At 49.1% G+C, this 12,576-nt stretch overlaps 1 protein-coding gene across 1 annotated transcript; it reads right to left on the reverse strand.

Moving 5' to 3' along the window:
- Positions 1 to 3,768: 3,768 nt before the first annotated feature.
- LOC108291947 (kallikrein-2-like) lies at positions 3,769 to 11,587 on the reverse strand. Its single transcript, XM_037732845.1, has 6 exons — positions 11,583 to 11,587; positions 9,030 to 9,106; positions 7,683 to 7,842; positions 5,949 to 6,235; positions 5,699 to 5,835; positions 3,769 to 4,584 (listed from the first exon to the last, which is right to left on the reverse strand). The coding sequence occupies exons 1-6, from the start codon at positions 11,585 to 11,587 to the stop codon at positions 4,429 to 4,431; spliced, it is 822 nt and encodes a 273-aa protein (XP_037588773.1). The 3' UTR covers positions 3,769 to 4,428.
- Positions 11,588 to 12,576: the final 989 nt, after the last annotated feature.

Raw genomic sequence — 12,576 nt, forward strand, 5'->3', positions numbered from 1 at the left:
TGGGATCAAACATATTAGTTCTTAATCTTTGAGAAAATTATTTGACCTCAGTGTCTTTCCATTTCCTAACTTGTTAATGGGGATTTTCTTTTTCTTTTTCTTTTTTTTGAGACGGAATTTTACTCATGTTGCCCAGGGTGGAGTGCAATAGCATGATCTCGACTCACCGCAACCTCCACCTCCCAGGTTCAAGTGATTCTCCTGCCTCAGCCTCGTGAGTTAGCTGAGATTACAGACATGCATCACTAAGCCTGGCTAATTGTGTATTTTTAGTATACTGAGACAGGGTTTCTCGATGTTGGTCAGATTGGTCTCGAACTCCCGACCTCAGGTGATCCACCCACCTCAGCCTCCTAAAGTGGTGGGATTACAGATGTGAGCCACAGCGCCTGGCCCTGGGGGTTTTCTTAAGACTTAAATAGGAAAATGTGTCTTTGTGTATATACATGTGTCTGGGTGTGCATGATAATGCCTGGCACACAGTAACTGAAATACACAGTAATAAGTATCAGTTATTTTAGTCAAGGACACATCACTTAGTATGACACATATATGTGGATATTCAGATTGTGGAAACAAATACAGCCAAAGTCAGACAGATGTGCAGCCCCAGATATACAGAGTCAAGGCTAATACTATGATTCATCCCTAAAGCCACTTAGTGGTGATTCAAAGTTGCAGACACCAACCCCAGGGACCAGACATTCAAATACAGGCTCATAGATTCGATTCCAGGTAATTCCCAGGCACAGAACTGGGAATTTATGGGAAAGACATATTCTGGAGACACAGGCAGCTGGGACAAGAAAGATTTATCCATTTCTAGATCATCTCCCAAGTCAGACACTTGGTGTTGACGGCTGCTCATTAGTTTTCCCATATAGGGACATAGTTACATGTGTGGGCAGGTAGTGGACAGTAGGGTCTTTAACATCCACCACATACACATGTACACACACACACACACACACACAAACACACAAAACTGCACTATGCAGTTACCAAGAGGGACTTTTCACAGTCAGAAGACCATGAGCCTCTACACTGGGAAATGTGGATATGTCCTCTCAAAGGCAAATCCACAGGTAAACAGACAGCAACAATAGGGCACATCCAGATGAGATCCCCATATTTTTCCTGCCGTCACTGGGAACTGCACCTGGAACAATGGTGAGGCTAGGGTAACACAGATGTGGCAGACAAGGAGTATAAGAAAGAAGTATAAGGTTGTTCTACAGGGAAGTTGAGAGCATTTAAATTATGATTCTAAGAAAAAGTTCTCCATGGGCCTCTCATGTTTCTACATGTCTTCTAAGAAAAAAAAAAAAAGTTCCTTTGGACTATCAAGGATGTTTGGCTAGCAAGCAATCTTGCAAATGGTATTTTCAACAGAACAGCTTTGCTTACCGGCCAGGGTAATAAAGATAATATGTCCCTTAAAACAGATTTGTTTAGTGTTCAGTAAAATAAATGTAGAGAGCAGGTCTGTTTGTGGCTGGGATAACGTTAACGAAGAACTTCCTCTTGGACAAATATGAACAGTCCCCTTATAAGATTCAGCATTCCTAAGGTCAGGTTTCCCAGCGGTGGAGAAAGCACTGTGTGCACAGGATCCCCCTGGACTTCTCTGGTCATTCCTGTGGGACTTGGGGTCAAGGTGAACTAATGTGAATACAAAGCTCATGCTGCCTGCTGTGCTGTGAGTAATAAAGTCCTTTGTCTTTGATCCAGAATCTGGTGTGTTCTGCCAGGATCCATAAAACTGTGGCAGGCTAGTTTGTTTGCGAGTTGGTAAAATATCAGCCCCTTCAGAGTTTTTGACAAACAGTTGGGCACTAAGGCACACAGAATCTGGTGTGTTCTGCCAGTATCCATAAAGCTGTGGCAGGCCACTTGTTTGCGAGTTGGCAAAATATCAGCCCCTTCAGAGTTTTTGACAAAGAGTTGGGCACTAAGGCTGCACCTGTCCAGCTGGAGATGGAAGGGTGGGAGGTAGGAGGGGCCCCAGCTGGGCACAGCCACATGATAGGAGAGGGATCAAAGCTGAGTTGAACTTTTCTGGGGACAGTGTAAGCCAAGCTGAAGCCAAACCTTCCTGGCCCTACTTGGATCCTTCCAGACACAAATTCATCCCACCTTCGGCAAAATAAATTTCCTTTTGCCATTTGTCTCTCCTCCTCCCCAACATCCTCTTCCTCTTGGGTTCTCCCTCTTGGGAGAGGTCACTGCTTCCTCAGGCACCAGGATAGATGCCAAGTGCCCCACATCCTGCCAGACACTGGCCACATCCCATCTGCCCCCTGGATCTTCATTTTTAAAGCCTCAGGCTGAATCCTCTAATTAGAACCTTCCCCCAGCCTCCTCACCATAATCAGAGTCTTCCCATATGTCTTCATATCCAATGTTGGGGATCCCTACCCTTTCCAATTATGCCTTCGCTTTAATGCCAGACAGCCTGTATGCTGAGGATTTAATTAGCATTGTAATTCAGCCACTCATGCAATAAGATTCTAGGTTTGATTTTCAGAAATCTCAGCCCTGTGGCTACAGGAAATAAATGTTTCTTTCAACATAGACATAGCAACTTTAGATTACTTCTTCAGTCTGTGACCTGGGAATTTAAAGTCCTGTGCTCATTCTTTTCTTTTCAACTTTTGCCAACACAACTAGGAGCAATCATCCAATTTCATTATGCTTGTTACTTAAAAAAAATATTCCAAAGTATCATATACATGATTACCCCAGACACTGCCCCTTTATTTTATTAGGACTATCCAGTGGTGATATTTTGCATATCTCTATTGCCACATCACAGCATGGACTTCTATTTCTGTTTGTATTACTGAAAATAAGTCTATTGGTGCCTTTAGATTTATTCTCATTACAGAACTAATTCCAAGAATGAGAAATGCCAGAATTCAGAAAGCTCATCCTTAAGACTTCCTTTCTCTAGAAGCACTAGTAAAGTTTGTCTCAGACAGAATTTTTAGAGAAACAGAAAAAATAAGATGCACACACACAAATATACACATGCAAAGAGACAGACAGACAGAGATGGAGACAGAAAGACAAGGACAAGAAGATAAAATCTGAGCTAATGGCAGAGACATGGAACCAGTAGAGAAGAAAGTCACTGTCTTCACATTCCAAGCAAAGTGCTCATTCTTGAATAGCTCCTGGGAGTCAACATTTGATCCCTTGGAATGTTCTGCCCAAGTGCCTTGGTATATGTGGGACCTTAGGCCATGCCATATGATTCATGCTAAAAATGTGATTTGTGATGAATGCCTGTTTTTGTACATCTGGGACCCGGACCATGCTATATCTGTTTGACCTCTGGGAAACTTCAGGTTTGGGCACTTAAGGTCAATTAGTAAGTACTCTATACTTATCCTACAGACCCCAAATAAAAACACTGGACACTAAACATCAGGTGAGCTTCCTTAGCTGGAATTACTTCATACATATTATCATATATCCTGGCAGGGAGAATTATGTGCTGACCATAAGACTCTACTGGGAGAGAATAACTGTCAGATGTGCCCCCATCCTAAGGCAAAGGCCCCCACCTGGCTAGTTCCTCTATCAGCTTGGTCAGCTAAACGCCACATGGTCCTCAGCCTAATAGGTTTCACTTCCTGCCAGTATGAAAACTTCGTAAAGCAAGACTAGTAACTGCAAGTTTTCCTGTTTTCTCCACACTCCAATCTGTACGTCTGCTTTGTTTGGTGATTTGAATGTGTATCCTATGAATGTAACAAACCATAATAAAACACAGCATGACGCCTCTTTATTTCTGTAAGTCCTACTAGGAAATCATCAAATCTGGTTTGGGGGACCTGAACACATCTTCTGTAATGGATCAGTTTTCAGTTTCTCCCCTTAGTCCTTCCTTCAACAACATAGGAGGATACTCCCCTCCTTTCTGTTCATGGCCTTATCTAGGCTTCCCAGTGCCCCCAGGACAGAGTGGGCTGTGTTTTCAGCTTCTTCCTAGCTGTGTGAGTGCCTCGTGCATTGTGCCTCCAGCTTACGCAGAGAGCAGATCACCACCTTGAGTCACTGTCCACTCTTCCAGGGTGGGCCCCACCCCTCCCATCTCTGCACCCCACAAACAACATGGTCACCCACATCCTTGTGCGTGTCCTCAGTGAAACTGAGAAGTCTCCAGAAACAGCCAGTGTTCCCAAGGAGAGAGTGAAATTATACCCATTTCAGAAACACTGGTCTACACCTGTGTCCGCCCATTCCTTTTCCTGGCGGCCCTGGAGTCCACACCCGAGGTGCACAGGTTAGCAGGACTCAAGAGGCTTGGGCTTTAGTCAGGTGAGTTCCAAGCTTCTGGTGTCTAGCACCCAGAAAGGCCAAGCGATGCCAGAACGTGAGGTGAACTTAAACTTACTGGAGGTAGGGGTGGGACAGGTGCACTCAGAGGTTGGCCATGATGGTGTCCTTGATCCACTTCCGGTAATGCACCACCTTGGTGTACACACCAGGCTTTTCAGGCAGGGCACATGGATCAGGGCCCCATGACGTGATACCTTGAAGCACACCATTACAGACAAGTGGACCCCCAGAATCACCCTAAGGGTACAGGGGGAGAGACACAGTGAAAGATTGGCCCCAGTGTCTGCCTAGGCAACTCCATCTCTCAGAACTGGACAGGCAGATGACTGACAGCAATTCTCAGCTCTTAGGAACAGAGAGAAATGTCTCCAGAACCCACTCCCACAGGAATATGGGCAGGGATTCCAACAGAGGGGACAGGGTTCCAATCCTGGCCAATGGGGAAGGGATTTTGGGGCCCAGCTCCTGCACAGGGGGCAGGATCCAGGACAGCCCCTGCAGACAGGTCAGCAGGAGGAGAGGCAGGGCCATCTGCAGGATGCTGCCCCCACAGCTCATCAGAGGCCACTTCTCCAGGACTAGTTTCTGACTAGACACCCTCTTCCCAGGGCACTGGGGAGCCATGGAGGGCCGTGGGCAGCGCTGGGCATGGTCAGTTCAGTGATCAGAATGACCCACTGAGGCCAGGTGGAGAATGGAGTGGAGGGAGGAAACTGAGGGCCAGGAGCCTGTGAGAGAGGCTGGGTGAGGGCCCCGGCGGGGACAGGCTTGGAGCCACCCCCAGGTCAGCCTCATCATCGCTCCCCCAACACCCCTGCTGCCTTCCCTCCCTGCAGTCTGATCCCACAGGGAGGCCAGTGGCAGCCTCTGAACACCTGAGCCAGGCCCTGCCCTGCTTCTTTCTAGTACCATCCACAGCTCCTGACTCCTCAGAGGAAAAGGAGTGTCCTCCTGTGGCCCAGGTAAGGCCCTGCAGGAGGGTTTTTGCTCACTCCCGCGAACACCCTCCTGCAGGGCCTCACCTGGGCCACAGGAGGCTGTGGGAGAAAGGGGCTGCTCTTGTCTGTTCACTGCTGCTTCCCAGGGTCTAGGGCAGTGCTGGTCACATAGCAGGTGCCCAGTAAGCGTGTGCTGAATGCAGGAATGGGTGAACTATGCTGTGAGAATCACCTGTTATGTTGAGGGAGTCAGGGAAGGGGGAAGGAGGGCGGCAGATGAGCCCCGGGGAGAGGGCATGGCTATAGCCGGGGAGCAGGGGAGGCACATGTCTGGTTAGCTTTCAGGTCCCAGCCCAGAATTAGGGTCTTCACTCACCTTTCCCCTCAAGATCTTGGGAGTAGGGATAACTCACCTTGCAAGTGTCTTTTCCGCCTGTCCAGTGCCCAGCACACAACATGAACTCTGTCGCCGTCTCAGAGTAAGCTCTGGCACACATGTCATTGGAAAAGAGATGGAGGCTCACACACTGAAGACTCTTTGGGTGGAAGACTACGGGTCAGAGAAAAACTGGGCTGTGGCCAGGCCCCACCTGGTTCTTTGGCCTCTCCTCCCTCAGACCCAGGCACCTGGGCTCCCGACTGCACCATCTGGCCCAGACGTACACTCCTTTGGTTGGATGCTGCCCCAGCCTGCAGCATAGCAGGTGGTCCCCAATGCTGGCTCCCGGGTGGGCAGGCCCAGGACCTTCACAGTGTCTGTGATCTTGGCAGGCTCCAGCAGGCGGAGCAGCATGAGGTGGTCGCTGTAGTTTTCATCTGGACCAAGGCTTTGATGTTTCAGAAGGCTCGTGTTGTAGAGCGGATGTGGGAAGCTGCGGCTGACAGGGATGCTCTGGCCTGTGTCTTCAGGCTCAAACAGGTTGTGCCAACCCAGCCAGACCTGGCTATTCCTGGGAAGAAAGGGGATGGATGGATGAGGAGAGAGAAAATGGGGAAAGGTAGATGGGGCAGGGGAGGATAAGGTCGTCTCCAAAGGAGAGAAAAAGAAACAGTGAGAAAAACACAGGGGTGGGGAAGGTATAGTCATGGTGAATACAGTGAGTTAGAAAACAGGAGTGTGATCGTGTGAGACGAAGAAACAGAACCTGAGAGAAACAAAGTGGTAAAGAAAGAGCATAAAAAGGCGGAGGAATGACATAAATGGAGGGGAGAACAGTGAGAGTTAGGACGAGCAAAGAAGAGACCTGGACAGCAAGAAACAGATGCGGAAAAGAGGAAGGGAGAGAGAACAGATCCAGGAAGGGAATGAGAAGCAGACAAGTGAGAAAAGGATGCAGGAAGTCAGAGAGAGAAGGAGAAACAGCAGAGAGGAAGCCAGGGGTGATACACAGTGGGAGAGAAAAAGGAGGGAGGCCACAGAGGCATCTGAGGAGTGTGGAATGGCAGGGGGAGGAGCAGAGGCATGGGGGTGGTTCACCTGCTGCTGCAGATGGAGTGAGGGCTCTGTAGGGGCGGGTGGCCTGGCCCACAGCCCAGGGCCATGTCCCCTTTTCTCTCTCCAGCTCCCTTCCTCTCCTTTTGTTTTTTGTTTTTTATTTTTTGTGAAATGAGGTCTTGTTCTGTCACCCAGGCTAGAGTGCAGTGACATGACCTTGACTACACTGCAACCTCCATCTCCCAAGTTCAAGCAATTCTCTTGCCTCAGCCTCCCTAGTAACTGGGAGTACAGGCATGCACCACTGCACCTGGCTAATTTTTGTATTTTTAGTAGAGATGGGGTTTCGCCATGTTGGCCAGGCTGGTCTCGAACTCCCGACCTCAGGTGATCCACCCGCCTCAGCCTCCCAAAGTGCTGGGATTACAGGCGTGAGCCACTGCACCCGGCCACCTTCCCCTCCTTTCTTGCTTCCCTTTCTCCTTCCTCCCTCCTCAATGGGATGCTCCTCACCCACACTCGCAGGCCCATCTGGGTGTGCTCAATAGTGATGTGGAAGGGCTAAGGCAGAGACCCAGAGAGAAAGACAGGCAGAGAGAAGGAGGGTGAGGCACATGGTGACAGAGATGGTGGTAGAAAGACCCAGAGATACACAGAGACGGGGGAGACACAGAGACAGGGAGGCAGAAAAGAGAGGGAGATAGAGATCAAAACACAGTCATACAGACACAACCAGAGCCAGATACCAAGAGACACAGTGAGACCAGACACAGAGAGAGACCCAAGCAGCCATGGGGAGAGTGGTCCAGTCCCAGCTCTCCCTCCCAGTGTGACCTGGACCAGGACCTCCCCTCCCCCTTTAATCTGAAGCCTCACTGGAGAAGTGATCTCAGGGGAAGCACCCAGCTGTGATTCCTGTGGGACACAGACATTCTCTTCCCACATCCCAAGCTGCTACTTACTCATTTCTGCAATGGGCACCTGTGAGCACCCACTGGGGGTGCACCAGCACACCCCCACAGTGTGCCCATCCATGACTGTACACAGCCACCTGCCAGGGTTGGGAATGCTTCTCACACTCCCAGCCTCCTACAATCCGAGACTGGATGAGGGGTGTGGCACCTGCAGAAGGGTGCTGGGTCAGGGGGGTCAGATTGACAGGAGGGGCCAGAAGAGTTGGATGGGGGAGGGAGCTGAGCTGTGGGTTTGAAGAGACATAGGGGCGGAGGACCAGGACTGGGAGTCACATGAATAAGGGGTGCTGGGAGGGCTGGGAATTCTGTAGCTATTCCCTGCATTGGAGGGTTGGTGGCTGGGCCAGGCGGGGAGACTTCATGCTCCAAGAGCTGATCTGACCCCAGAGATCAGAGTCAGGGACCTGGGGCAGCATCTGGAGCAAGCATCAGGTTGGGGGCTGGGTCATTTGCAGTGATTTGGGGTTTTGCACTGGGAGAAGGGAAACTGTGGTGGAAGATGTGGGTTATGAGAGAATAAGGGGTTTCAGAAACCAAGGATAAGTGTCCTATGGAGAGGTTTAGTTGCTGGGAGAGGAAGGTTTTGCAGTTTACCATGTCCAAGGTTAAGCAAACAGTTCTGCCTGAGTTGTTTTTTATTTGGTTTTTGAGGTTTTGAAAAGGGTGCAGATTTAGGGAATCTGAGAACTGGCAGTTGTGGTTGGGGGTGCTCGTGTTTTTTCCTAGGGAAAAGGCTGTCCATTGAACGAAGTGTCCAGGGCAAAGAGTCAGGGAAGGAGCAGTTCTGAGTCCCAGTGCCAGACTAGGGGTTGGGGGCAGCATTTGTTGTCTCAGTCCAGATAGCCTTGGGGGGAAGAAGGAAGTGTTTGGTGGAATCTGGGTTTCCTGGGACAGGATTGGGAGGCCGGGTGTCAAGGTCCAGGGGACAGGGTTGAATGCTCACAGCTGAATGGGAAAAGTCAGTAGACTGGCATGACTGAGGGGCTCTGGAGGCAGCCCAATGATAGGGTCCCAGGAACCACTGGCATTGAGAGAGGTCCTTAAAAGATTTTGAGCCCCATAAAGAGAAACACAGAGGTGCCCAGGAATTTCTGCCCTAGTAAAGCAGCTGGGAGTAGGGATTTGGCTGGGCAATGGGGAGAAAGTTCTGGGGTAAGTGGGAGGGAGTGGGGACCTAGTGTAGGCATGAGGACCACTGCAATGTAGAGGAGCCGGGGCACATTGTCTGGGGTGAACTGCGGGCTGAAGGGACAAGGCTGGAGCACTGGGTGGGAGGGAAAGGGCTTTAGCATAAGAGTCAGAACCCACTCCCCTTTCTTTGTCCCTCCATCTCACCAGTGGACCCCACAGACAGGGTGATGGAGAGGTGACATGCTGACACAGGTGTCCATGGGCAGGTGGTGAGCTTGGGGCTAGGGAGCCTCCCTGAGGAGCCCTATAAAGCCTTCATTCCCCAGGACTCCACCCCTGCCCTGCTGGCACCCAGAGGCTGACCAAGGCCCTTCCTATGCTGCTGGAGGCTGGACAACCCACACCCACACCCAGAGCTGTGGAAGGGGAGCGAGAGACAGCACTTGTTGTTCTGCACATACTAGATCAGTCTGGATGCATTCTCAAGGTGTGAGGCCAGATTGGGCAGGGCCTGTAGGTCATGGAGACATGATCCAGGGTACAAAGCCAGAGCAGGCAGGCCCAGGATGAACAGCAGCAGGGGTTGGGATGATCACTGATTCTTGATTAAAAAATAAAAAATTCTGAGACAGAGTCTCACTCTGTTGCCCAGGCTGGAATGCAGTGGCGTGATCACAGCTCAGTGTAGCCTTGAACTCCCAGACTCAAGCAATTCTTCTGTCTCAGCCTCCAGAATAGCTGAGACCACAGGCATGTACCACCACATCCAGCTAATTTTTATTTCCTTGTAGAAAGAGGGTCTGGTTATGTTGCCTAGGCTGGTCTCCAACTCCTGGGTTCAAGCGATCCTCCCACTTTGGCCTTCCAAAGCAATGGGACCACAGGCGTGAGCTACCATGGCCAGCCCCGATCACTGATTCTCAATACAAAGTCTCCTGTGCCTAAGTCCCAAGTACTTCCTTTGCACCCCAAGACGTAATATGCGCTGAAATACCAGAATTGTGGGTTTGTGAGACTTCCTGGTCCCTATACCAGTCTGAGCCCAGAAACTAGACCTCAAACTTACCATGTTTCTGAAATAGGAGCCTTGGCATTCAGTACACTCTGTTTCTTGCACTTTCACATCAGAAAATAGTTCCACACATATATTTCTCCTTTCATCATAAAACTTTGTGATACAGGCTGGGCATGGTGGCTCACGCCTATAATCCCAGCACTTTGGGAGACCAAGGTGGCTGGATCACCTAAGGTCAGGAATTCAAGATCAGCCTGGCCAACATGGTTAAATCCCATTTCTACTAAAAATACAAAAAAAAAATTAGCTGGGCATGGTGGTGGGCACCTGTAATCCCAGCTACTCGGGAGGTTGAGGCAGGAGAATCACTTGAACCTGGGAGGCGGAGGTTTCAGTGAGCCGAGATCATGCAACTGTACTCCAAGCTGGGCGATAGAGTGAAACTCCATCACAAAAAACAAAAACAAAAACCTTGTGATAGCACATATTCTCCAATCCAGAAATTTGAGTCTCCCAGACCAAGTTCCCTATTATTCAAAACCTGATGTCCACTAAACAATGCGGGGTTCTGATGGCTCCTCACTCCTCATTGTCCACGCCTGTGCACTCTATTCATACAACAGGAATTCCTGTTGACCTGCCCTCCTCGGTTAGAATTGTCCTCATACAAAATCCAATGCCCCTTTCTCAATGAAATGCATAGCTATCAGGAGCCAGGTTTATACACTCCAGGATTAAATTGCAAGCCAGGCACAGTGAGTGGCTCATGCCAGCAATCCCAGTGCTTTGGGAGTCCAAGGCTGAAGAATCACTTGAAGTCAGAAGTTCAAGATTAGCCAGAGCAATAAATGAAACCCTATCTCTACAAAAAAAAAAAAAAAAAAATTAAATTAAATTAGCCAGGTGTGGTGGTAAGCACTTGTAGCCCCATCTACTCAGGAGGCTGAAGCAAAAGGATCCCTTAAGACCAGGAGGTCAAGCGTTTGGTGAGCTACGATCACACCATTGCGCTCCAGCCTGAGTGACAGAGCAAAAGACCCAGATGTGTCTCAAAAGAAAAAAAAAAAAAAAAAAAATTAAGGTGGCATTGAAAAATATCTCATTTTGGTGTCTCAGAAAAGAATCAAGAACAAGAGTCCTGGTGTTAACTCATTATAAGAGTTCACTGTTAATATTAACTTTATAAGATTTTTTAGATTTTGGGGGGAGAAAATGGTTATTTCATCTGTTCTGTAAAACCAGAGCAGCTTACACTGATCCAGACCCAGCTGTGTCTCAAGAATTTGACAAAATCGTCCCTCATTTCCAGCTGAATGACAAGATAAATTCCAAGTACAGTGAAGGAGACAGAAGTGGACATAGATAATCACAATTCAAGACCAGGGTACTATGGTAGAGGGACATACATAGCCAATGGGCTGACTTCTTCACACAACCACCGGTTCCCTGGAATGACCATCTGAAAGAAAATCTCCCTCAGCTTGAATGAGAACCACCTGAATCCAGTGTCTCAAATGTATCCTCATTTCCATCATAACCTCAACCAAAACGTGATCCAAACTAATTTAACACAACCCAGTGCAACCACATGACACACAAGCCCAACCCATCAACCCAACACAACTTAATCTAATTCAAGACAACCCTAACATCTTCTTTCATTTAAATATCAAACCAAATGAACACACATCCTCACATGCAATTGCCACCTCCATATATTCTATCTCCAAAACCAAACTTACCTCATCCCCAGTTCAATCCCCACACACTTCCCAGCCAACATTAAAAACAAACCTATTTCCATCCCAAAGCCATGCCATCCCAAATCACCTTTAAATTGTCAATCCCAAGCTCATCCGAAGCACAATTTTACCCCATCTGTAACTCAACTCCAACCTGACCCTCCATTCTGACTGGTCTTCATTCTCCATTTTCAATCCTATACCCAGCACTTTATCTGGTCAAGGAAATCAAACACAACTACATCCCACTTCTCAAGCCAGTCCACAGCCTCCTCCCCATCCGTGATGGCCCTCTCTGGCTCTGACCTCACAGGAGTCCGTGCCTCCATCCTCTACTCCTGCACACACCATGGTGTTCATCAAGGCCCTGGATAGACCCTTTTATAAGATGTGGTGGAGATAAGGCTGATGCTGGCACAGTGCCTCATATCTAAGAGACTCACTTGGGAGAGCAATGGACTTGGGGCAAACCCATTAGTTCAGGTCCCTGTGCCCTCCAACCAGAAGCCCTTGAGATTTCCAGGATCCCTGTCTGACACCAGGCCCCAGCCTGGCACCATGCAGGCCACTCCCATCAGAGAACTGATGTTGGCAGTTCCAAGGCTGGCACATAGCTAGAGAGGCGCACTGCAGAGATTGTCGCAGCAATATGACATCACAGCGCTGGCCACGCCCTCACCGTGTGGATCTGGATGATGAGTGGATGACACCCAAGGACTCGGACATCACTCCTGCTCAGACTGTGCTTGCCCAGGTACACCCTCATGGAATTAGAAGGGCTGGTGATTACCCTCAAGTGGTGTAAGGATTAAGAGGCAACACTGAAGAATGGGCAACCCTCGATCCTCGGACTCTTGGGGAATCAAGAGATCCCATTACTATCACCCCAAACCCTGGACCCAATGGTTATAGCCTCTACCCTTCAGAGACCAAAGAGAGCCTCAAGCCGCAAATACCCAGAACTCAAGCCCTCAGGATTTTTTTTTTTTTTTTT

The sequence above is a fragment of the Cebus imitator genome, unplaced genomic scaffold (genome assembly GCF_001604975.1).
Source record: "Cebus imitator isolate Cc_AM_T3 unplaced genomic scaffold, Cebus_imitator-1.0 Scaffold473, whole genome shotgun sequence".
Lineage (NCBI taxonomy): Eukaryota > Metazoa > Chordata > Mammalia > Primates > Cebidae > Cebus > Cebus imitator.